Here is a 26,576-nt window from a genome sequence, read left to right as displayed (position 1 = left end):
CTACACGTGTGGAAGGAACAGTCTCGGCGGCACCGTCGTCCACGAGGTGACAGCGGCACGGCGCGAGACTGCGCGGCTCTGATTCTTGGCGGAAATTATGATGACGCCACCGCTGCCCTCCTTAGCCCACCAGGGCATGACGCTAAGGCCAAGCAGGTACTCGGCCACCAGCAAAACAGAGAAGATCTCGGCCGCCACAGCCATCAGGTTCATCAGGATGCCCGGACGAGCCTGCGAGACGGATCAGAGCTAGTGGTGAGGACGCCACGTCGCGCAAAGGACAATCTATAGATTTAGCTCAGTAGCAATCTTTTAAGCCACTACACTAGAACCAGTCGGCATTGGCAGCATAGTTCGCGCCACCTATCGGTGAAAGTCCACTGCCGAATGTCGACTTGTAAATATGTACCTCTCACCTAGGAGTTCATACCCTCCCTCCAAGAGCCTCCCGCATCGCCCCGCCTATGGCTTTTCCACGAATCGATATTATATGAGACAGGAGGTAGAGAGGCATCATCATCATCATTACGGAAACGTTCTATTGAAAAGAAAAAGGGAGGGTTATAATTTGAAAAGTTGGTCGGATCCTTAGTCCGGGATTCCGTTGGCTAAGGCCGGCGCCCTCGCTTTTTCCACGAGGGCTCGCAGGTCCTCGAAGTCCGAGAGGAGAAGTAGTCATTTTTAATAGTTGTTAGTGTAATACGTTAAGGGCCTACCTACAGAAAAAAATTGGGGGTAGGGTAGGAATATCTCTTCGGTGGCCTACATTCAGTGGGTACAACATTAGCTGTGCTTAGCTTTCTCCTCGTTTTGCGTATTTGGCGTCGGCGTCCTCAAGGCCATCGCCCGGCGCCTACCGGCAAAACTGCACCTTCGGACACTGCTGGTAACCAAAATTCGCTTGCTCACATATGAACCCAGAACTTCTCAGCACAACCTAAATACGAGGCGGATGTCTCAACGCTTCCTCTAATTAAAACTTATTTTCGTGATCGCAAACTAGATCGGTCATTCGCGCTTCAAGTTCGTGTTTGAACTGCGCTTGTTGCTTCTTTATTTTTTTTTTTTACGCAGTCGTCGTGCCTCCTGCAGCCATGTTTGTTCCTTTAGTGATAGCTAGGTATTGCATATACTACATATATCAACTGCAAGTGCTGTTTACACTGAGTTCACCACACACGTTTCTGAAAGTGCATACGATTAAGAGAGCTCATCCACACTGCTTATATAGATGCTAAACACAGGCCCTTAAATCCCAACAATAAGTTAGTACAATAAGGATCGCTGAGTCTCGTATGGTCAGAGCACAGTACCATGTCACGCGGCTTCATATGTGCGAGGTGGTAGACGATGGCGTTGGTGGGCGTGGCGGCGGGCAACATGAACGCAAATGAGCAGCACACCGTCACCGGAAGCGCGTAGTACAGTGGGTGGTTATTCGTGATCACCGCCTGCGCCAGAGGAAGAGGCATTTGTGCAATGCACAACCAATTAACTTCCCTTGTCGACATTATACACTACACTACATGATACTACAATTATGTCAACAACACTAGCGCGATTGTTAGTCTCCTGGCTCACAGCCTAGAGAGAGAGTCTTTCATGCGTCTTCAGACCCCCAAACGTCCGCACTCTCGCCTAGCAGTATCCCAGTCGAAAAAAATTACAAAACCATGCCAAAAATACGACAAAGTGTTCTGTATTTCTGTCGAAAACGTTAGATTTTTTGTATTACTTTTCTGTAGTTCTGTAGTTTTTTCGTAGTAGCTTTCTGTTGTCTGTAGTTCTGTAGTACTTCTCTACCGTAACTATAGAAAAATGTAATGTAAAAGTTCTGTTGCCACAACAAGCTTCTTGTCAAAATTTGCACAAAATTTTTGTTGTAACAATAGAAAATTTTCTGTACTTCTTTCCGACAGGGACGGGGCACTGCACTTGACCCGCTTGACCATGCGAAGGCATGGATTGTGTTGTGCTGTGTTGGGTTTTATGGCACATAGGCAACTAAGGCCATCATGCGCCAAACTCAGGGTAAAGTAGTTCTTGTTAAAATACCTCTGAGTTTGTTTATTAGCTTTACTTCTTTTAAAAAATCAAAAATAGAAGAAATTTCGACGATGGCATTCTCTCCTAGCAAATGGAGTCAGGGTAACAGCATATAATGTGCTCTCAGAAATGCATATTATGCATTTGCGTGGTACAAAATTAAACTGTGAAGCTTTCGCTAGCCTTGTTGCGACCAAATATTTATTTCTCACAGACTATACCCTGTCGTTCAGTGTCGCAAGGACAGCATGCACAAAATTCCAGCTACAACGCGAATTCACGGACTCCTAAACTTATGCCATTTAGAGTGAAACAGTAGCTTTCTGTCTGAAATTTCATGCGTCCGGACAGAAGGTACGTCGTTAAAACGAGCCTATATATGAAGATAATATGAGCGCGCAAATTTATAATTGGCAGATAATGGCAACAGCGTATATGGCAACGTTCATCCACCGATTAAGCACTGCCCCCAAAAACGTTCCACCTTTCAATCCAATTTTCACCCCAAGAGATGCTCTTTTTTAGCGCCGAATAAGTTCAGCTAGCCAGAAAGAGCCATAACAAGCAATTTCTGGCCCAGAACACCAAGATGATGATGATGTCCTCAGTATAGCCCTTTACTGAGTGTCCACCATTCATGAAAAAGGGAAACAACTAAAACGACATCTTAGACCTGCGGTGTACTATAGAGTAAGATAATATAACCGGCAAGAGGGAACACTCTCGCCCCAGCGGCAGACTTTCGTTTTATAGAAAACGTATACAGAGACTTCAGAGATGGCCTCCGCAATTCAGTAGCAAATCCGAGGCCACAGTTTTACTTGTCAGTTTGTTGTTTTTCGTAATCATTGCGTAGTTTTAATGCAGGCGTATACACTGAGTCGCCGGTTACATCTTGTAAAACCGCTGGGACTGGGGAAATTCCGCAATCGCCGAAGACACGCCGCCGCGACCGCTCCTTTCTTTGTTAATAAAGGGATAGATAAGGTTGAACTCTTTGAATCGGGTGGCGGAGGCTCACGCCACCTAGCCATGACTACTAATATATTTTGTACTTAATCATGCCTTCATTTTAGCAACTAGATAACATCATTTAGTTATTTCTACCTTTCAAAGTATTTTTTTTTATCTGCAACGCCATGACGTGGAACCGTGGAATGTCGAGCTTGGCTGCGGAAGGGCCCGGGTGTCCACAAAATTTCTAAATAGTAATAAACTATATAGGTTATGTTATTCTGTCTGTGTTAACCGATATAGCGGCGACCGCTCACCAGCTCGATGACAACGGGGATCAAGAGTGCGCTGGCGGCTGAGTTACTGGCTAACTCGCTCATGAACGACGCCAGCAGGCACAGTGCCGACAGTACGAGCTTCCGTGGCACGGACTCGAGAACGGCCAGCGCATTCGCCAGCGTCTGGGTAAGGCCCGTTTTCTGGAAGAAATTCACTCATGCAATATTATAGCTGTCTTACTCAACAACGGTAGAGAAACGGCTTTTCGATTAGGCGCCCACGTTTTGCAACTCACTGAGGACAGTACAGACGCGAGCGGCGGCACTGACAGTGAAAGCATGCCGCTAACTTTACGTTGACACCAAAGCACTCCATTAATGCCGATGAAACCTAGGCTCGGGTAAATAGAGAGAGACAGAAAAAGAGAGAGAGAGAGAGAATTGCTTACTCCCTATCTTGCGAAGCATGTATAAAATGTCGTGGAGACGAGCCAAGATAAGAAAGTTGCTTGTTAATTGGTTCGAAGTTTGCGTTATTCCCTATAAATCCGACGATCCTTCTTATTTAACGTCGTCATGGGCAGGAAGTAGGGTTAAATGAATGGTAAATGCATAAGAACGTGCCCAGGTAGTTTAGTGCACGGCCATGCCGAGCGAAAACAAGCAAGGGCAGTTCCGACTAAGCGTCTATACTTCTTGCAACGGACATCCACATTCTGAAATTTTGGAGTTCAAAACAGCCAGCATTAGAGAGTTATACAAAATAAATGTAAAAACCCGCGTGAGCAAGTTGAAAGCTTTGAATTACACGCTGGCTAACTATAGTGGGAATTTCAGAAAGTGGCATTCCTCTTTCGATACATGTCGCTCTCCAAACTGCGGCTAACGTTTAGGTGCAATGAGTGGGAGCAGAGAACATATATATTCACCCTTTCCATCAAGGTCATTTTCCTTCCTCAAAACGGTGGCTTGGTTTGTGGGGTTTAACGCCCCAAAGCGACTTAGGCTATTAGAAACACCGTAGTGGAGGGCTCCGGAAATTTCGATCACCTGGGGTTCTTTAACGTGCACTGACATCGCACAGCACACGGGTGTCTTGCTTTTCGCCTCCATTTAAAAGCGGCCGCCACGGCCGGGATTCGATCCCACATCACTGGGCACAGCAGTCGAGTGCCCTAACCACTGTAACACCCCGGCAGATCACAGTAATAGAGAAAGTGGAATAAGCAGAGAGAAGCAGGTGAAGGCGTGGGAGGCTCTGGAATAATTTAGACCACCTGTGGTTCTTTATCACCCACTGACATGCAGCGAAGCACTCTGGTGCATTATTCATTTCAGTAGGGTAAGAGTGCGGGCTGGTTCATGTTGCATGTTGTATTATACCAGCGCCCTCGATTGCTCTGACAAATGCCGAGTTGCAGTTCCTGACAAAATGATTCACCATAAAATGCTTTTGTTGTTATTTCGAAATCAGTAATTAAAAAGCAGTTTTACCCACACATGTCAGTTGGATGTTTAGCGCCTATGTGTGCCTGTCTTCGTCGAGTCGATTGGTGTGTTGCGTTAGTATACATCATCTATTCATTTCACCTCGAATAAATGTGGCACCCGCATTCGATCACGCAATCTAGTTGTCGGCAGCCGAATGTCCCAGCCGCTGACGCTTCTCAGCTAGGGAGAAAACTATCCAACATGATATTGCAGTAAATTACGTTCCTACACAATTATATGCCATTGTAAGGTGTGAAATGCCCACCATGGCCGCTTGGGCGAGCGACAAACCGCCGCAGATGACGAGCACTGTGCCCCAGGAGACGCGGCTGTTCACCTCCGTCCAGGTCAGGATGGGGATTGTGTCATCCGTGCCCAGCTCGCGCGGCATGATGAACAGCGCCACGGATGCCAGCACCATGGGGACCGAGGCCCGGATGTAGCTGCCGCAAGACGCCGGGCACGAAATTGAAAACTCAATCCAGGTAGCAACCGAAAGACACGTTGTTGCAGCGGGCAAACTATCCGCCTATATCGGTCCCTGTGAAACAATCCTAAAGCCATCTTCTTGGCCTGTTGTTGCTCCTTTTCTTTATTTCACTGCTCCAATTACGTTCTGACGCAAGCTGCGCCAGGAAGCAAAAAAAAAAAAAAAGTAATTTCAAATGCACCACCACCAGTGAAGCGAAAACATTTCAGTAGTGAATCACAAAGACGTGGCACCTCGACGCACCACTGGCTGCTGCCAATTGCGCCACCGCAAGCGTGCTGTTCTCGCGCACGCGTAAATTTCTGTACGCTACGATGAAAAATTAGGATTAGTTTCGAGTACTTTTCTCTGTGTGCTTTATATCCATTATTTCCGCTATTTCCAAAACAAAATAGTCCCCCCTTATATAATGCCTTCGGGCCATTAAAGAGCAGCTGCATCACTTTTCGTGATTTTCGCGATATTCAAGGATTCAAATCTACATAGGCTGCAGGCAATGGATGCAAAGTTTTTTTTTTTTTTTTTTTTGCGTTAGCATTCAAACCGATGACGTAATCGACGATTAAACCACGAGCTTCTTCTCACAGCATTGAAGTTCAGCGAAGAAGCTTGGTGATGACGTCACAAACGGTAATATTTCTGATATTCGTTGCCTTCGCCCACGTCCTGCTGGGCCTTCTCTGACGGTGGTAATCAACATTTCTAGAGCTTTGTTTTTAGTGCCCTTCTTTTTATTTCTTCAAACCCAGTGTGTCTATTCAGGAAACGTACCGGCATCGTCAATGATGTCATCATGCGTCCCCCACCCATCGCTGTGCAGTGCGGTGAAGCCTGGTAGCCGTCGCGGTTTTAATCGCTAATTGCGCCATTGTTTCAAATGCTAGCGCCAAGATATTTCGCATGCTTTAAGCGAAAGCTATAATCATTCAACCGCTCGAAACTCATATAAATCTAAAACCGGTGCAGCTTTCCTTTAAGGAATAAAAAAAGATGAGATTAAATGAAAGCTGTTCTCAATAATACCGCCACCGAAGGGTATTATAGTTACGAGCTGCTCTCATCCGCGGAATTTTCGCTCTCTACAGAACCGCTCTACAGCCCCTATAGTTTTGTGAGCAAGCAACGTTCGCTTGAAAAGTGCTGCGTTTGCTGCTTACGTCCGTCGTCTGTTCAGTAGCAGCGGTTGCGTTAAGACACTCGATGTGCGCAATGATCATTTCAATGACGACACGCAGGAAGGATCTGCCAAGAGCAGTCGCCATCTATAACCGTTGCCTGGCGTTGTCATAGATCGTACAAAGTAATTCAAAATTTAGCTCTGTCTGACGAAACAGTGCATAAAATACACAGATCAGGTGCCAGTACGGGATGACACAAGCGCTGTTACTTGTCCCGTGTATTTCCATTCTGTTCCTTCGACCAGGAACCATACCAACGAAATCCGCTTCCTCCATTTAAAAATGAAGCTCATTATGCATCAATACGGCGTGACACTGCACCCGAGAGCCGTACTTTGGCTCGGGGAACAGAGTGGACCACCCGGGCAGGATCTGCGGGTTCATGGTGAGCAGCAGGAGCACCACGAGCACCAACGTGAACATGACCATCGACTCTGCAAACCTGCATGTCGTAAAAACGGTAGTGTGACATCGATGTTGCATTCTCGTATGAATGAATGCGAAAATTCGTCAAAACTATGCAGCAAACCCTATCAGGCAGAACTGCTGTTACGATATCTCGAGACTGGGCACCCATGGATAACCATTCCAACTCCTGTTTTATGTGTTTTAACGCTAACTATGCGGTGGACCTTCTTTGAAATGAACCGCGCGACTATGGCCGTCATAATAAATTGTAAAAAACAATTACTGTCAAACTTCTCGCAAGTAAGAGAGTTACCCAGGCAGGCTTGTGCCTGGACGTTTGCAGGAGGGTGCGCACAAGTGACTCCGGCTACTTTCTTATCAGGTGATATTGAACGATTGAGTTTGTTTTTATCTGCTATTGGTGATGACAAGTTATTTCTATTGGCCCAGAAGAGTGCAATATATTTAGGCGATAAGTCCTGTGCAAATGGCAAAAAATTGCGGGCTTTATATTTTCCGTGAACTCCACTTTAACGAATATCGCAGTCGAATAACTCAACCTTGAACCGTGGCGGAAAGAGCTGGTCACGTGTTCGTCGCGACTCTCCTAGAGTGTAGTGAATATTTATTTATTTATTTATTTATTTATTTATTTATTTATTTATTTATTTATTTATTTATTTATTTATTTATTTATTTATTTATTTATTTATTTATTTATTTATTTTACCCTCAAGGTACATTATAGAGGGGGAGGGCAAACAACAAAGTCTAAAAACAAAAAGACTGGATTACAAATATAACAAATCAAAATACAAAACTTATAAACAACAAAAAGCAAAAACAACAAAAATATTAATCTAAACAAGAAAATATTAATTGTCCCGAGTGTTACATAGTTGTGCAAGCAGAATTATAAGTACAAAATACAATGTAGAAAAAGAAACCGTTATCACGCACGGCACTGAACAGGCCACTTGACAAAGTTCATGTCACGAGATGCGTGCCGCCAAAGGAGACAAATTTAGAGAGGATGTGTGTAATAACCGACTCACGTCAACGGTCCCAGATCGTTGTAGCGGCGCGTGACTTCGGCCGTCAGTCTGGCCTCGGCCGCAGCCTCCAGCATCATCGATCCGCCCCTGTCATTTTAAACGACAGAAACCGGAAGTTAGAGAGATCAAATTAAAAACCACGCACAAGCCTGACCAAATGTTGACATCCAGCGTCAATGCATATAGGACAACTATAGACGGCCCCAGCCCTCTCGAGGACGGCTGCATAGAGTTCGCAGTCATTTGGTGCGCTCTGATATACACCGCCTATACCTATAATCCTATAATCCCATAGACTGGACATGCACGATATGTCGTGTGTCACAAGGGCGTGTGTTTTTTAAGTCTAGATTTATAGTACAAACGAAGGTGAGTATCAAAACTAGTGAAAGGACCGTGTATGGGAATACAACAGTAAGGTGGTGTGTGTGTGTGTGTGTGTGTGTGTGTGTGTGTGTGTGTGTGTGTGTGTGTGTGTGTGTGTGTGTGTGTGTGTGTGTGTGTGTGTGTAGGGGGGGGGGGGGGGGGGCTCAGTGCAAATGAAAATTTTAGGAAAGGTAAGGAGAACTGCCTAAAACAACTGTTCCTTTATCTGCCGTTCCCCGCAGCCCTCCCCATAACTTCGGCTTGTTCCTAAGCAGGTGTCGGCCGCACTACTTAACAGTCATGATGCAATCCCTGGGTTTCTTTTCCCTCTTTTCTTTGCACGTCCGCAGCTTCCACGACAGCTTGGGCACAGGCAGTACCGATACATAGGGTACCGGTGATAAAGGCGCGAAAGTGGTGTTAGTGATTAAGCGAGAAACAATGCGTGTACACGAAAGAGGCTCCGCAAGGAGAGCTGCACATGAAAAAGGTAAACAGCATCCAAATGAAGATAAAAGAATTTAAAAAAGGTTAAAATTTGTTTACGTACTTAAGTTGCACTAAGCTTAGCGATGTATAATAGAATTTTTATTTTCTTAAAATAACAATAATAATAACAGTGCTAATAATATTAATCAATATTAATCTTTCATTCGCCATCATACGTGCACATTTGATGCAGGGCATGCTGCGGGGAAAAAAAGCTGCTCTAAGGAAGGTTGGCCAGCCCACCACAGCCCTTTTTCTCGTGGGGAGGGGGGTAGCAAGAACAGGGCAGCACATCATCAAAGTGTACACAGGTAACTGGAACGTTATAGGTCAAATGTATCTAAGGCCGTTTTGAACGTGTTTTGATCTAGAATATAAAAAAGGACATGACAATCAAGACCGCGGAAGAGCATGCAATAGTCAAAACTATTCACTATACATTAGGCAGAGACTCCGGCAAGAACAACTATTATAGATCAAAGCCATCCGACTCGCAGCTATTCAGAAGTAATGTTAAAATATAACAAATTATGTTGGCCTGCATTAAGGTATAGGGTATACAGACGTTGTATGCATAGCCCCTCGCTTAAACTTTCCTCGGTGACGCTGTTGGCTAATCCGCGTGCGACACTTACTTTCGCTCGATGTTCCACTGGATGTAGGCGTACGACACGACCACAAGCACGACCATGATGGGAACGTTGACCAGCATCCACCAGGCGTACGTCAGCTCGTTCGATTCAGGGAAGCGCCTACGATCCGCATAAGCACTGAATATAAGGCAAACATTCTGCCTTCTCCAAGGGTGGCAATAAATTCGCATTGCGGAAAGTCATTGAGTCTCCTTGCTATGTCCCGCTGGTGACTGAAAGGTCGTAAGCATAGTGTATGTTTGTTATTTGCTCTTTTCAATCATGCGAGAAAGAGGACGCTCCAGCATCTATATTACGAAACCGAAATGAATACGAAACCCGACCGGTGCTACATATCTTTGCCGTCCTAATTAGCGGTACGGGCGAATTCTCCAGTATGGCCGTGCTATCGTGTTTGAGTCCTACGCAAGAAGGTATCAACGCGGTAGCGGGCTTCGCTTTGCAGAAAACCCGGTGTTTTTAGCGTCCTGAACAACCAATTGCGAGCATATGGCTTTGGCAGGTGGCTGGTGGCATAGCTGCGTACTGATTGGTTGGCGGATTGTGTGACGTCACGAGAGCACGTGATATGGCAGGAGCTGCCAACTCGGGTTTCTCAAACGAGATGGGAACCGAACCTTTCAGCACTCTACTAATATATAGGCAACTCAGCATGTCCGCATGCGGCTTGATCAAACCGGGGCTTTATGTAACATGTCGGATGGCCTTTCACATCAATGGGTTACTTAAGACTGTAGGTTAATGAATACGAGCGAGATGACAGGGCCGCACATAAGGAGATTAGTGATTAAGTGAGTAGCAAAGTGCATGTACGTATGTGAACGAGCATCCTCAAGATCGCACGCAAACGGGAGCTATAAGCGCTATCGCGTCATATATTCTTAAGAAAAGCTGAGTTATATGTGTCCCCACTCATTTCTTTTCCCCCTCAAGTCGCTCATTTGCTATCACTTATCCAATACAGAGGCTTCGTTCGGCGTCCACTTACTTGTCAAAGACGTTCTTGAGGATCTGGTTGGGCGCGGCGCCGATGAGCGAGCCAGTGCCTCCAACGTTGCACGCGTACATCACCGAAAGCAGCATCATCTTTCGGACGTACTCGGCAATTTCACTCGAACGCCTGTGCGCGAAGATTTTAAACCACGAGGTACTTAGGGAAAAGAAAAAACACTTAACTATGTATGTATAACTTCAATGAAATGCCGGCAAACGCAAGCGTCGTGACGCTAGCCAAGTGTCGACCCAGGGTTATCATCATCATCATCAAAACGTTTTATTTCCGCCGAAATGAGACTCCTTTCTGGACCCCCCGGCACGCAGGCCTAAGGGAGCCCTACTCAGGAGCCTCGCAAACTAAGGTCTGGTGAAGACACATTGTTGCTTCACGGCCTCAGCCGCCAGGCGGATGGATTGTTGCTGTTGAGCGCTCTAGTCTGCATTACGTCATTTTAGCCCGTTTGTGGTGGGCCGTGAGGCTTGTGCTTTTTTCGAGTGCACACCGGGCCTGCTGGGCGGCCTTTAGTTGACTGTTCTTGTCTGTACTTTGCACAGCACTCTGAAGTTCGGGCGGGTATGTCTTGGTTGTATACCTTCGGTAAATAAATGCAATATCAAATGGTTTATAAAGGAAAGGTAAGGCGCAGTATCTGTCAAACATATCCGTGCACACCTGTACCGCGCTGTAAGGGAAGGGAGGAAAGTGGGATTGAAAGGAGATAGAGCTCTAGAGAGGGATATGCCGCAGTGGAGGCCTCATCATCGGGGGTATCTAGAGTATACCACCGTCCCGATATAATCCATCGACTCTGCTAATCCCATGACGAATAATTTAAACATAGGGGCGTTTAATTAGGCTTCGCCTTTAAGAGCAGAACTCAACTGCTTTGTCGGATCCCGTTCGCATTGCGCATTCACAATTGTGCCCTTATTCAGCTTGAACGAGAGAGCCCCACGGCGACTTATGAGCAGCGTGTCTGGAAACCTGAAAGTCCTGAATTCAGCCCTGGATTCAATTTTCACACCCATTCAAAATTATCTATTTTCAGTTCAGCTGAACTGTCTTCCTTTGTTTACATGAACTCCTTAGAGATATTTAAAGTCAGTCCAAAAATTTCGACCTGTTCCTAAGTTTTATTCTTCCAGGGATTTTTCGCCTAAGGCCGACGACGACGCTACCGGATTTGTTGTAGCACGCAGGACCCTTACGTCACAATAGCGTCGCGTTAATCTTCTGGATTCGGCCGATGAAGCGATACATAAAAGGCGATGCTGTAACAATTTATTGGCCGTCGGCGTTGAATGTCTCATTAGGCATAGGCGCGTCAGCACGCGCGCATGATGTGCTTACAAAGCAAAAACAGGGTGAATAAAAAGAAACTAGAACAAATGAACATGGAATTCCTCTGTTGAAATAAGGAACAGCCGGGGAAGCACATTGTCAATGAAGCTGGGCTCAACATTCCAGCTTGCCATTTAGCACTCGTTTGTAGGAGGCACCTAGCGTGTGTATACATTAGTTTCTTCCAGATGGCTGAAGTATAATCAATTTTATCGCTTCTACACTAAGAGTTACCGGGTACGTAGGCAATTATTTCAGCGACGTGTGAGCAGCGGCCACTTTTATCCCGGAAGGACTTCGAAGACGACCACTAGGCACGGCTATCAGTGGCGCCCCTATATGCGGTGCACGTACTTACGAGGTGCTCGCCACACAAAAGCGCAGCGCCGTCCAACAAAGAAGTATAGTGTGATGCGGGGCGGGGCGGCGTGGCGTAGCGTGGTATGGTATGGTATGGTATGGTATGGTATGGTATGGTATGGCTGTCACCCGTTAATAATTAGGGGGGTATTGTTAACGATGCGCCCTTAACGGTGCGCACACTCCCAGACACCCTTAGAGTGAGTGGGGGTAGCTGTTCCGGTCGCAAAGGAGATGCCCTCGACCTGCGTGGCGAGCTCAGCCGGAATTCAACTACCTTGTGGTGACAGAAGGGGGTGGTCGTTTGGTGCCCAGCTGTCGCCGGTTCAAACCAGAGTAAGGATCAGAGTCAGAAGTAACGAACAAAACACAATTTATGCACAGCAACAGACGATACAAAGGAATACACAAGATCCCTTGAAATACAACAGACGAGAGGTTCACAGAATACAAACGCTAAGCATGCAACTACAGAATGATTCTATAACACAGAGGTTTTACCACAGATCAAACACGAGAGAGTTACATAAACAAACACCAAATTGTTCACCGGGCACTGTTGCAGTCCGACGCCTCAAGAGTCACGATGTGGCCGCCATACGAGACGAGCGCCGCTCCCTTGAAAGTCCGTGGGCTTGCCAGCAGCGGGTGATCCCCGGGAGTCCAGCCGAATCACAGGCGAGCACGTCGCAAAACACTGACGAACTGACTGACTGACTTGCTGACTGACTCATCAAACGGCGCGGTCTCTTTAAATAGGGCGCGCCGCGTCTGTTTGTTAGCACGCGTCAAAGCTAACGCGCACACACACATAGCTTCGCTGGTTATAGCGCTCTCTCTTCCTCCCGTCGAGCCGCGCGTCGCCATTGGCCAGGTCCCATAGAACATGCTGGAAAAATCTGGCTGATTCCAGTCCGATGAACCACCGTCCACCCCGGGCAATGGGAAAGAGGGTGACGGCAACGCGTACAAAGCTACGCGCTCTCCTGCGCGGGGAAGGGGGCTTTTCTCTACATGCTTTCCACGCGACGCCGCGCGGGCCTCGCGCCGTGCCGACTTGATGAAAATGGGCGCCGATTTCGTGACAATGGCACAATATGGTATGGTATGTGGTATGGTATGATATGATATGGCATAATATGGTATGGTATGGTATTGTATGGTATGGTATGGTATGGTATGGTATGGTATGGTATGGTATGGTATGGTATGGTATGGTATGGTATGGTATGGTATGGGTGTATGGCAGTGTTTCTCAAATTGGGGTGCGTGGAGCCACCGGGAGGGGAAGTCTGCGAAGCGATTTTTGGGAAGTCAGTGAAACCCATGCGCACACAAAAGGTCGCGAGATAGCTCTGACCTGGCTAGGTAGTTTCGCAGGGTTAAACGCAGGAAGGTTCAAAGCCGACATTATAGTTTCTCAAAGCGAAATAACCGCGAGAGGAGTGCCGAAACGGAAAGCGTGCGCGCGAGATAGGGAGAGAGCTCCTACGTCATTTGTTGATGCTGGCATCGATGAAACTCCAGCTCTGGCTGCACTGCTGGACGGGGCTGCAAATCAAAACGCCTCGGGTGTCCGAAGAGTGAGCGGCTCGGTGTTGGGAGTCGAATTCCTTCTAGCGGCATGCATATACTGGCGCCGACGCATCGCCTGTCTTCCCCTTCTTCTGCAAGCCGAGCCGCGCTGGATTATCAACAGTGCGTTTTCTAGAGGCCATTTTACCCTCAACTGAATCCCAGTTCCGCGACATGCTATTGGAAGGGCAGCAATAGTGCGCACAAGATTCCACCTCCCCGGTCTCAATGGTCCCGCACCAGTTCCACTGGTCCACAATGGGTCCCCAACACATCCTTTGCTGAGAGCCACTGATATATGGTACGGTATGGTGTGGTACAGTAATATGGTTTGGTATGGTATTATGTCATAAGGTACGGTATAACATGACATGGTATGGTATGCTAAGGTATTACGGTATGGTAAGGCATGGTATATATGGTATGGTACACTATATGGTACGGTATGGTGTGCTCTGGTATGGTTCATAAGTGAAAAGGTACACATGCGCTACGAGAGGCTCTGTCCATGTTAATTTAAACAATCTGCAATAATTTAACGTTCGCTGAGAACGCGCATAATATGGGCGTATTTTGAATTTTGCCTCCGTCGATTTGCGGTCGCCTCAGCACAATTTGATCTCGCATTTTTGGTCTGTAACACTGTAACCACTGACCTACCCTTGCGAAATGAGTTCCCTGCATACACAGAGCCACGTGTACCAGCTTCTGTCGCGAGTACTTTACCTTTAGTTTTACAGCGAGGGAATAAGAGAAGTGAGAAGAGGATATGGAACAAAACATCTTCATGGCATGCATGTCGTCTGCACGCTATTGGTGCGTATGCTTCTGTAACAGTATTTATTTTCTGAAATGTTGACGTATAGATCTGATGCGTCAGAGCGTTGCAATTTTACACAGCGATTGCCATCGTTTGGGCATCTGGCAAGGTGTTGGCGCGTTCATTAGTGCTCGCGTAATTTCCTGGAGCGCTGAAACATGCGCAGTTCGATGGAATCACTGATTTAGCATAGTAGGTCGGCAAAAAGCTGAAAAAAATGAAGTAGACAAAAACTTCTGTCATGCGGCATTCCTTCAAAGGACGTACGACCTGTGAGAACCAATGAACAGACGGGACTTACACCTGTTCCTTGTCCACAGCGCTGGCGATTTCCTTTCGCAGTTGAAATCCTGCAGAGAGCGCATACGGCACTGAATTTTACACAGCCATCAGCCGGGCGATCATCTATGAGGCCACATAAAAGTTTGCAAGTCTCGGCTATGAACTGTGAACAGAGCCAGATGAAGAGAAACAGGCGCCAACATCTAAAGAGACAGCAACACTAGATACCGCTTTCTAATCAAGAAATTATTCGCGTCGAAAACGCTAGCTTTTATAAGCTGAAAAGAAAAGAAAAAAAATTCCGAGAACGCTGGAAGATCTGCAGTGGAGAAATGCGAAAGCCTGAGCGTTGCTGCTGCACGCAGTACATTGCGCGCCCCCTGCCGAACACAACCAGTGTTCCGTTGAACGCATCAAAGTTCACCGGTATTCTATAATTTGTTTACAGAAAAGGAAATGCGCAGTACCTGTCACTCGCGGAATCCCGCTAACACATCTCGCGGACAATACATCAACGCTCAGGCTTACGCAGATTCTGCATAGCGCTCTTGAAAATTTTCAGACTGCAGTTGGTTTATTACCTCTCTCTACACCATTTCTAACCATTCGCACTGTGCACGCTAATCACGCCCTTTCCCGCTCGCTCACGTTGAAACATTTCAAATTTCCCGCCACCGGAAGTTAAGCCTACGTCACTAGAAGTCGAGTACCACGCGACCCAATTTGGACGTCGCCTTTACCCTCTTCGGTTACTTCGAAGTCTGACTTGACTTAATTGGCTCTAATTAATTACCTAACTAACCCGCATGCAGCAAAATTTTTCGCAGCGACATTTTTTCACCCTCTATCTCATGCAACCATTCTTTTTTTAACTCGTTTAGTTCGAACGTAATCGTAATGTCAAATTCTGGTGACACGAAACTGCCGACATAGCCATACAGTGCTTACTCATTACAAACAAGATACGGGAAATTCGTAAGTCGGCATTGATATTTTGTGGGCCACACGGGCTGCGCGCTGCACCAACATACACTTCAAAGAGGCGAGAATCTATCCCACGCGGTGCGGGCGTCATGCGTTTGATTTAACTGGCGGCAAGATTTCTTACGTCTATATTGCTTGCATATCTATGAAAATTTCTCTCTGAATTGGATAGTTACCGTCAATGTTCCTTCATTTAACCGTCTTCAGGAAGTTTACCAAGGAAGTAAGGTGCGTAGTGAATGTTTAATAACTATGTCTCTCCAGGCCCCTGCTTCTGCGTGTGTGTGCTTTCGGAACAAAAGAATATTGCGCACTGTTCTGAAACACAAGTAGAACTGACTTCGCACCTCTGCCGAACTTGTGAGCAGTCTTCTGCATCTGATCCGCGATGGCCAGCGTGATGCGGCCCATGACGGAGGCGGAGGCCGTGTTGGGGATCCACAGGGACAGGAACATGCTCACCATCATAATGACGAACACGATCCTGCAATGCCGTTATATAGTGCACGGGGGTCCCCCGATGCAAATACCTTGGCAAACTCGCAAACAGTGTGCTTCAAAACTTCTCATGCCACTGGCTTGATACTGTGTCGTATGGCGGCGCAGGCACTTGAGAGATATGAATGTACGCACAATTTTTTTTTTTTTCAATCCTTATAAAAGGTCGACCTCGCCGCAGGAAATGAAAGAATAGCCCTGCTTAGCTCAGAAACCAGCACAATCACGTGACCTGAGAACTTTTGTAAATGACTCCGCGTGTGAACAGCTCCAGGAATTCCTGCACCGCTCAAACCTGAGAGCCAACTATCGCCACGCAAAGCTAGACAAATAACCGATTTTGCAGAACCTATACTCCCTAAGGTGGCGCTGATTTGAAAGCAGGGTGTGTTTAATCATTACCATCCACTGAAGTGAAACCATGCAGCGAGAAAGTGAAGCTGTAGCCGTATGGCTACGCTCTGGCGGTTACTAATGATTAATTATTCTATTCGATTACTGTACCCTGTTCGCGAAGTCAATAGAGCAGATGCAGTTCGCGGATTGCGTTCAATACACCGCCTCGCTGCAGCATATATCGCACAACGTACCCAACTATGAAACAAACCATGGCCACGTCGCACGTTCCATGTATACCTTTTCCAACCATCCAGAAGAGTCATCGTCTTACCTAGTTACGCTATACCTCCGCACCTCCGTTTGACTGACGTGGTATGTGTGCCCCCGCATGAATGTGTAGTTTTCTGCAATTTGACATTTCTAGATTTCGTGAACAACACTGCCCGCTATACATTCCTCGATCGCTTTTTTACCCAAACGAGGGGTAGACAAGAGAGCAATAGAAAGCAGGCCGGCCCAACGCCTGCATGAGCTTCACCTGCGCTTGCTCATGCCGAACACAAGCAGGGACTTGAGGGCCACGCGCTTGTGCAGGTTAGTGCACTCCACGGCAGCGGCCAACGTCAGTGAACTCAGGATGATGAAGCCGATGGTCTGCACAAGAAACGTCCTCACTGAACTCGCGCACTTACATGCACTGACGAGATAACAACGCGAGAATGTGCAGGGAGTTATCCAGGGCACATTCTGACGACACGTGAATGGAGCGCATTGAAACAACGGCGACTCAACCGTCAATGTCACAAGTGAAACCTCTGCGGAGCTCGCCCGATGGACAACAATCGTTTTACCAGCTAGTTCTGTTCTATAGGAGCAATGTTGGTAAGAGCAGTATGTATAGCGTAGTGTGGCAAACATTGTAATTAAACCTCCCAGTTGCTCAACGGCTTAGCGTCACCGCGTAAAGCGATGGACGTGCGGCGGATGCTTACGTTGAAGTACATGGAGGTGACCTCATTGGTTCCGAGGATGCCCATCAGAGGGAACAGGGCGAGCGGCAGCAACGCAGTCGCGGGCAAAGGAATGATCTCGGTGACCCAGTACATGGACATCCACAGCATGCAGTAGACGCACCAGCCGGCCTGCATGAACATGTATAAAGATAGTGCGGCGCGCCTCTATCATTTCTTCAGCTCCATATGCAGTTCCCCTCTCAGTCTCAAAAAAGCAAAAAAATAATCATAAGATCGATGAGTTTCATGCGTCATTTAGGCCAGACCATATACTTTTCTATAGGGTGCTACATGATATATGTTATTGCCTATGTAAAGACATGACAGAGGCATTAATTCTCTCGTTCCTCAATCGTTTATTTCGAGGTGGCAATTTCCTTTTAGCCGCCTTTGACCACGTGGGCACGTGCAGTCTTTACTGTTCATTCGAGGTGAAAGTTTTGAGCTCATGCGATCATCATGGCCTTGTGGTCAGTCAAGTGGACACTGTCATCCCATCCTCGCAGAGACAGGCTCACTATTTGGGGGCGGGAGGGTCGGCGCGACTTCAAATTAGGGAAATGCAAGGGTCCCTTGTGTTCGATTCCCATGTCACCTCGTGACGTCACACAACCCGCCAACCAGGGCTGGGCAAGATACTTCAAATAAGTATCTTCGATACCGATACTCGATACCCTGAAAAAAGGATGGGAAGAGCGGTTAGGGGTACAGACGTGTGCGTGATCCCTACTGCGTGTTCGCCTTGCGTTTCCGCTTTGTTCATATCTCTCTGTGTGTCTGTTACGCATTAGCAACTTCGTGGTACGCACTCGCTGTTTAAAAGTACAGCACCTCGTGAGCGCCTACTTTCAATTGCCTCCTTCAGATTTAAAGAAAGGGAATATGGAAATTAGGTTGACGCTGAGGGGCCGGGACATTTGTAGGGAACTCACGCAGAACTACAAGCAGAGCTGTCTCAGGGCCAGTACTACCGTCTGAGCGAGCGCCGTCAACCCAAACTCTAACAGCGGTTTCAATGTTTGAAGTTTTTTTTTTTAGAATCGAGTATCTTTTAAATACACGATACTTTAAAAATGTATTCTCGATACCGATACTACGATACTTTAATTTTCAGCACAAGATACCTAATACCGATACGCAAAATGTATCTAGAGATAATATCAAAGATACATGTATCTTCGATACTGCCCATGACTACCGCCAACCAATCACACGTGCGCCGACTTCCATGAGCGAGAGAGAAATGAGCGCCGGCGCGCCATTGCACCTCCCACGACTGAGTGCCCAGCCGTCCGAGTGTTCGTCATCTGGCAACTACCCCCTGCTAGAGGCATATTCGTGTAATTTTTCGAAGCTGAGAGGCTTCAAAAAATCAACGCCAACGCCGAACAAATTTTATTTTTTATTTTTTTTATATATGGTGGTACTATCACTCTCTCGTTAGAGAGAGAGGTCCACCATCAACGTCCCCAAAAATCGCATGCCCCTAACGTGGAGGTTTGGGCTTGCTGGTGATACATAATCCGAAAAGCTTAGCGAACACCTAGCACCTGTGTGTCCACTGTACTTCCTTCGTCTTCGTCTAGGTGTGCGCTTCCCCTGCCACTGCGTTCAGAGGACTACAGGTACATACCTCGACTTCTGCGACTAACGTCTGATATTAGTTCTGTTGACTACATTTTCCGTCTTTATTGATCTGCCTTCAGTTCTCATAGAGCTTTCAATTTCGATTTCTAAATTTTATTTACATATGTTCTTCGTAGTCTTCATTGAATAAGTCGCCGGCTTTATTGCGCGTGTCGGAGGGCGCTGTATGAAGCACTGATGGCCCCGCAATGAAACTTGCGCCTGTAAAAAGCTACAGTCTAACTAGAGTATCGGAAAATATACAGCAACAAATCCATCTTCCAGTACGAATGACCGCTATAAATAACCTGCACTCGCAGCTCAGTCATTTCTCACAGGCTGGCCACAAAAGCAATTTCCTCCGAACCTTGGGGCCGTTAGTTGAAGCGTCATTCATTTGCGGCTCGTTATTTTTCTTCTTCTCTGTCATCAGCGACGTAGATAGCCTTATACAGCTCTTTTCGTGTGCCATTCTATGAGCCTAATTCGGTGAACTATATCGCCTAAATAAGACACTACGCTGTTTTACCGATACATTTTATACCTCCTCGCCCTTCAGTCCATATCTCATATAACACGCTTAGGTCGAACGGATGGAGGTGAGGTCCAAGTGGGCCACTTTGCGTGCTGCTCTCACAGTGTGGGGGCCTCAATGCGTCGAATACTGATGACTCAGCTAGCCACCATAACTTAGCTGCTGAGATTTAGTGTCAGAGATATACGCCGCAACGTTCCCTCTGGTACAGGGCTAGCAGCGAAGGAACATGCAGCCCAGAGCGTCCTGAGCCGACGGATCTCTCGAGATTCCGTTCGTTCCGCATCAATTCCGACAGCCCGTGCACATTTTCTGCGCATGCGCTAGAGAAGCAACGTAGGCAGCAGCCTCGCTCCGCATCTTATTACCTTGGTGCGCATAGACAGTGGCAGCGTCAGCAGCACGACGGGCACGCCCACGATGAAGGTAGTGCGCCACGAGCGCTCCTTCCGCTCCTCTTGCTCGAGAATACGCTGCAGCGCGGGCTGCAGTTGCTCCTGAAACTCCACGGGGCTCAGCATTTGCTGCGCATGCGCAGAACGATTGAAATCATATATACATAAGTATGTCATTTCTTCTTTCTTTATTTTCATTTCTTTCAAGCGTTCCAGATTACTTCTGTCACACACGCTCCGAGGTCACGTATTCCTATCTGGCAATACTGACATTGGCTAGCTAGTAAACGTGGACGTTCGTGGCTAGAACGTATCACACGGCGCCGACGTTGACTCTGTTAACTCTGAAGAAAGTGCCACAAACAGCTTCCGCGGGAAGGAACTCTTGTCTTCTTACTCGAGGACCCGGATGCATTGTGTTGCTCAGGATATGTGACGATTTAATGCTTGTGTACTATACGGCTAATCATAGCTGCTCATGCTATTACGTTCGGAACCTTACATTTTGGTTTGTGCATTTCTGCCATAGCAGCAAGAGCCGCGTTTGTTTGTTTAGATTGTTCCTGAATTCGGGAAGTAAAGGAACTCCGCAAGGCTCGGTGCTCTCCCCCTTCCTTTTTAACGTGGTGATGAGAGGCCTTCCTGCTGCCCTTAAAGTCATAAAAGACCTGAAGTTCAGCATTTACGCGGACGACGTTAATCTCTGGATGAACAACGGCAGCGATGGCAGCATAGAGGAACGCCTACAGGCGGCGGCGGACACCATTGTGTCCTACGCGGCCGAAAGGGGTCTTTCGTGCTCTCCGCAAAAATCCGAACTTTTCATATATAATCCAAAATCAATGAGGTGCAAGGGCGACTTTAACGTAGAAATAAAGGTCGACGGCAAAACCGTACCAAGAGTCCAGCAAATCAGAATCCTCGGACTTTTTATTCAAGAGGACGGGTATAATGACGGAACGATAAAAAAACTCACTACCTACGCGACGCAGGTAACAGGAATATTTAGGAGGATTGCATTCAAAGGCAGAGGCCTCAAAGAGAGAAGCCTCTTGAGACTGATGCAGGCGTACATAATAAGTCGAATATGCTATGCCACACCGTTCCTCAACATCAGGACCAATGAAAAAGAAAAGATAGACGCACTCATCAGGCGTTGCGTCAAGAGGGCGCTGGGTCTACCCATCTCCTCTTCTACGGAACGCCTGATAGAAATGGGAGTGCATAATAGCTGGACGGAACTTGCTGAAGCGGTAAGAATCGCCCAACATGAAAGATTAAGTAGGTCGAGCACGGGTCGAACCATCTTAGAATGGGTGGGTCGAAAAATAGATAGGGGCACAGCCGACAAGGTTTTCCTACCTCCACAATGTCGCGAGAACATCATTGTCCGTCCTCTCCCCCGCAACATGCACCCAGAATACCACAAGGAGAGACGGGAGAAGAGAGCAGAAGCACTGGTTAAAAGTGCAAAAGAATTCAGAGTAAAAGAAGTTGCCTACGTAGACGCTGCAAGCGGCCTATCAGGGGCGGCAGTCGCCGCGGTAGTCGATGGTAGCGGCGCACCAGTCGTCTCCGCCACCATCCGAAGTAGAAACATAGACACGGCTGAAGAGGTCGCAATAGCGCTCGCTTGCGTCGGAACGAAGGCTAGATTGATCTTTAGCGACAGTAAAACTGCTCTCTGGAATATCGGAAAAGGCAGGGTCTCACAAGAAGCCGCCCGAATTCTAAAAGCTGCAACTAAAATTGATCGCAAAATCACCCTAATTTGTGTCCCAGCACACACGTCCGTCCCCGGCAACGAGGCGGCCCATGATTTAGCCCGAGATCTCTACTTCCGGGCAAACGCGGAGCCGCCCGACTGCCAGGCGATGGACGAACGTTTGCAAACCTATAAAGAAATAATCGAAAATTATAGATTAGGAAGACGTCTGATGCCGCCACCGGATCCTAGCTTAAATAATAAAGAGGCCATAGCCTGGCGGCGATTACAAGCCGGAAATTTCCCGAACCCTGTCTGGTTGTTTCAAACCCAGATAGAGGAGAGAAAAAACGATAAATGTAAAGCCTGCGAAGCGAGGGGGACCCTCGACCATATAATTTGGGAATGCCCCAAGTCTCCGGGCGCTAGGGACAACATTAAAAGTAGAGAAGCCTGGGTAACCCTGCTGCGAAGCGACGTCCCCGCTGACCAGCAGAAAGCCGTCCGCCTGGCGGCTGAGGCCGCGAATAACCAATGTATATTCGCCAGTCCTTAGTCGCGGAGGTTCCAGCCCCCGTTCCTCAGGCCTGCGTGCCAGGAGCGGGGAGTAGGGGGCCTCCTAAATCGGTGGAAATTAAAGTTTTAATCAATCAATCAATTTTGGTTTGTGCAATCCAACACCCCCCCCCCCCCCTCACCCCAATCTGTGCAGGCCATTTAAACCGCTGCGCTGTTCGACAAGGGCCGCATAGAAGCAGATCAAGACATCTAAGCTAGCGGCGGCATCTGCTGGCTGTGATTGCAGAAAGTTGCATACGCAGTCAATGAGTGTTGAGCGGAAAATCGACCCTTACGGTATTTTACAAGGCTATAAGTATTATGTAAATAAAAATTTAAAGGACGCTTAAGCTTCGCCTTCAAGAGTGGAACGCGATAGCGTTATTGCACCTCGTTCGCACCGCCCACTCATTCGCTCGGTATGCTCTTGAGTCACACAAAGACATAGTTTTCATACTCAACACTTCTAAGTGCACTGTACAACTTCTTTCTAATTATTTGTTCAAACAAGGGCTTCTCACAATCTGCATTATCGCACTGTGTTGTGCACACTACAACGTTTCTTGCTCCCGTGTTCCTTTAGCTTTCACACGAACTGAGTATGTCGGTCAGTCACACGTCGCAGGGGACGCTTTCCCAGCAGAAGCGCTACGGCGCAGCGATCACGTCAGAGGCGTCCGGCATCAGACGCTGCACCTAGCAATCGCGCTGTGAGCGGAAAGAGGAGCCGCGTCGCCTAAACACCACTGTTCGAGTGACGCACGCTGGATGTTGGAAGGGGAGAGAGCGAGAAAACTTATTAAACGCAAGGGTATTGGGGCATCCTCGCACCGGTACCCGCGCGGCCCGAAGGGGAGAAGCGGGTGAGCGAAGATAGTGATCTAAAGAAAGGAAAGACGCTTGATTCTACAACCCGTGAGGGTGCACGGCGAAACGTCAGGGGCGAGTGGCGCGCCACGTGTCGGGACAGCGCCGCACATTGCGAGGAGGGGTTCTTCTGTGTTTGCCGCAAGATGGCTCTGCATGTGCGCAGAGCGCAGAAGAAATGTAGCGGAAACGTACTTCGCTACTCGTGTAACTGCGACTTCTGTAACATGCTCATAATTACCGATATACACCGCAGTATAACGTTCTACGGCACGTTTCTAAGGCAACACCGCATTCACTAGAAGCGCTTTTGTACCGCTTTCAAGCATCGAATTCGTGGCTGAGTGGTAGCGTCTCCGTCTCACACTCCGGAGACCCTGGTTCGATTCCCACCCAGCCCATCTTGGAAGTTGCTTTTTATTTATGAAGTGCATGCTGGGATTTATCACTCACGGCTAACGCCGCCGACGACACCGGCTTTTCTGCGACACGAGCTCCTTAACGCTACCGCGTTAATATATAAATACAAAAATACATAAATAAAAGCCGACTGTACAGACGGTGGCGCCTGTTAGGCAAGAGCGATAAAGGCAAGGAGAAACCTTTAAGCTATTGGACAGTCGATCTATCCGATGTGGGCATTCCGTTAACTGCAGAAAAATAAAATCCCGAAGCCCTTTGGGAAAATGAGAACGGCCTGCCAACGACGTCAACAACGATCGCTGACCGAACTCCTTTGCCAAGCTCCATGGCGGGAGCCATTGCAAATATAGTAGCATCCGCAGCACTAGGTGATGGTATAGTCAAAGCAGTATAGTAGTAGTATTAGTAGTGGTGGTGGTGATGGTAGTAGTTGTAGCAGCAGTAGTTCGCTCTGCCATCATAATGCGCTGTCATTCATATAGGCCAACCTCAACTAGTCCTCAGTGTCCACACAAGGGGCCGGCGAAACTCGTATAGTTAAATGAACGGAAAGGTGGAGAGGTCGAGTGACGGCTTTCTTTCGGGCCTCTACCTCGTCCCGGAAGGAAGTGAGGAGTGTGGGAGCATTTTATGCGCTTCACTGTCAATTCCGAGAGCTCTATAAATTGCCAAAACGAAGCGCTACAGAAAACCGCAGGGAAGTACGCAGAAACGCTTCGTATTTTCGTATGGACGAAAAGCCTTCGCATTTCGCCCCGTGAACCATGCACGCTATCCTGACCCCGCAGTTATCGCCCTTGCTAATATGCACGCGTAAGCTGTCCATTTGGGCATCGAGGGAGAAGGTCGCTTAACTCGTCTCACCTGGTACTGCTCCAAGTCCATTATTTCGGAGGGCGGTATGAGAAAAGACAGCCAACTTAGCAGCAACCGTCCTACTTCTTCCTTGTGAAAATTCGCGCGGTCCACGTGAAAGAGCTCACGCTTCAACTCCTTTCTCTTCCACCGAATGTGTCATACGTGTCCGCCGAGTATTTGCCGTGCAGAAACTGTACTCCTGGAGCAGGAGTCTCAGGCCGTCGTCGCCACGGTCTTCTAAAGCGCGGCGTTCGCATGCACCCGAAAAGGGCGGGTTGAGCTCAGTTAATCAGGTCGAAAACCGATTACAGGATTCGTGTAAACGTTGCCGGATCGGGTCGAGAAGTCGGAGGGTCGAGTCGAGTCGACTCCGGCGCAGGGGGTGGGCTGACTCGGCTTGACCCCTCTGCCAGAAAGCATGTAAACACAGCCGAGTTATTGAGTCGGGGCATAATGGGAGAGAACAGTACGGAAAACGCTAGAGATACGCGGAGTAAAAAAAAAAAAAAAAAGGAATCTGGCGCTATCTGCTAGTTCTTCGTCTCGAGGCGAGGCGCCACCGTAATCGCCGCTCGTCGGGTCGCGTTCATATAAGCCTGGTAGGGTCGAGTGCACTCAATTCTTCAACTCGGCCCCCGCTGTCGGATTCATGTAAACAGGGCTAATACAGGGTTATTTCCGCAACCAAAACCACCCCAGCTTGAAGTCTCCCAATTCAAGACCTATGAACGTGCACGGCAGTATGCACGCCTGGGAAATTATATATTATATGTACAAGTTACAATCTTTCTTAATAAAAGCTAAGAAGAGTAACATACCGTGCAACTGTGGAATTGACGGTATCGCACCTAAATGTGGTGTAGCCATCGGCCCTCCATGGCCGTAGTATACGAGTCCACATTTGTTCCCTGAGAAGCTAATTAAGTCAGAAGTTCAACGCGCAGTTCGTACAGTTTAAATTATAAATAAGCTGTGGTTTCTCGCAACACACGTGCCGACATTTTTGCCACGGTCGCTTGCCAAGTTCAGAGGTGGAACTGACAGCACGCCTCTTGTGGAAGCTTTTGCTGCGGGAAGAAATTTCAATTTGTAGCGGAACTCTGCAGAAACAATTGTTTCAGAGCAATTCTTCTTTTTTTTTAAAGGGGGGTTGCAGTACAAGTTTACCTAACAGAGCCAGCATGTTCTGATTTTTGCTATTATTGCTGCAAAACAACATAAAGCAATCAACCCTATAAGCTTCTCCTTAAAAGTGCTCTTAAAGCCTTCAGAGTGAAAAAAGAAAACATTATACGAGGAAATTCTGCACAAAATGTAAGAATCGTACCCTTGATACTAAAGCCCCCACTGTTATTTATCTTTCTTCGATTGTTATGGATGTATACGAAGTGAGCATATTTGGCAAGACGCAACGCCAGACTGGGCAGACTGGGGGTGAAAAGTAGGCTTAGCGGCCATAGGAATACATGGAACTGAAAGATTTCAAAGCAGTTTTCTAATTTCAAGGGACACCTATGACGATTTTATTCGGTACAGAGCAACCATGAACATCCTAGAACAGGTTGTGAAAGTACGAAATCTCGTTATCGAGGCGAAATATTTTTAAAACACCGCGAAATGTAGGGGGGGGGGGGGGGGTGCTAGTTGGGAGGGCGACCCATAGAAACACATGTAAACACAACTTACCACAACATATTTCTCGTTTCGCAACGCACCGTCGTAATGGCTATCGAGGGCACGCGTCCGCGCCGTCCTTCGGCCCTGATGTTCTTTTCTATCCATTTTCGTGAGGAGATGGTGGACTAGTGTGGAGCGAAGTCACAGTTCGGGTACCCGCACTCTCTCCTGTATGTGTGCCTGTCAAGCAGTGTCTGACCAGAGCGTGTTTGGGCTAATCATGTGTACTGTTTTGTGAGGTGAGCTTTAAGTTCCTGATAGGTGCTGTTACCCTTAGTGCCATAAGGCGAGTGTTCGATGTAGTTATTGGGAGGT

General features: G+C 47.6%; 1 protein-coding gene across 1 annotated transcript; it reads right to left on the bottom strand.

The window, feature by feature from the left end:
- On the bottom strand, window positions 1-24,611 carry LOC146197231 (Na(+)/dicarboxylate cotransporter 3-like). The gene is made up of 14 exons (XM_084597146.1): window positions 24,591-24,611; window positions 20,147-20,302; window positions 17,597-17,746; window positions 17,143-17,258; window positions 16,115-16,251; window positions 14,803-14,851; window positions 10,397-10,528; window positions 9,391-9,507; window positions 7,901-7,987; window positions 6,772-6,879; window positions 5,035-5,212; window positions 3,318-3,479; window positions 1,314-1,451; window positions 1-231 (listed from the first exon to the last, which is right to left on the bottom strand). The coding sequence occupies exons 1-14, from the start codon at window positions 24,609-24,611 to the stop codon at window positions 1-3; spliced, it is 1,782 nt and encodes a 593-aa protein (XP_084453272.1).
- Window positions 24,612-26,576: the final 1,965 nt, after the last annotated feature.

The sequence above is a fragment of the Amblyomma maculatum genome, chromosome 3 (genome assembly GCF_055883805.1).
Source record: "Amblyomma maculatum isolate TAMU_Amacu chromosome 3, ASM5588380v1, whole genome shotgun sequence".
Taxonomy (NCBI): domain Eukaryota; kingdom Metazoa; phylum Arthropoda; class Arachnida; order Ixodida; family Ixodidae; genus Amblyomma; species Amblyomma maculatum.
This window is presented reverse-complemented; position numbering and strand designations above follow the sequence as displayed.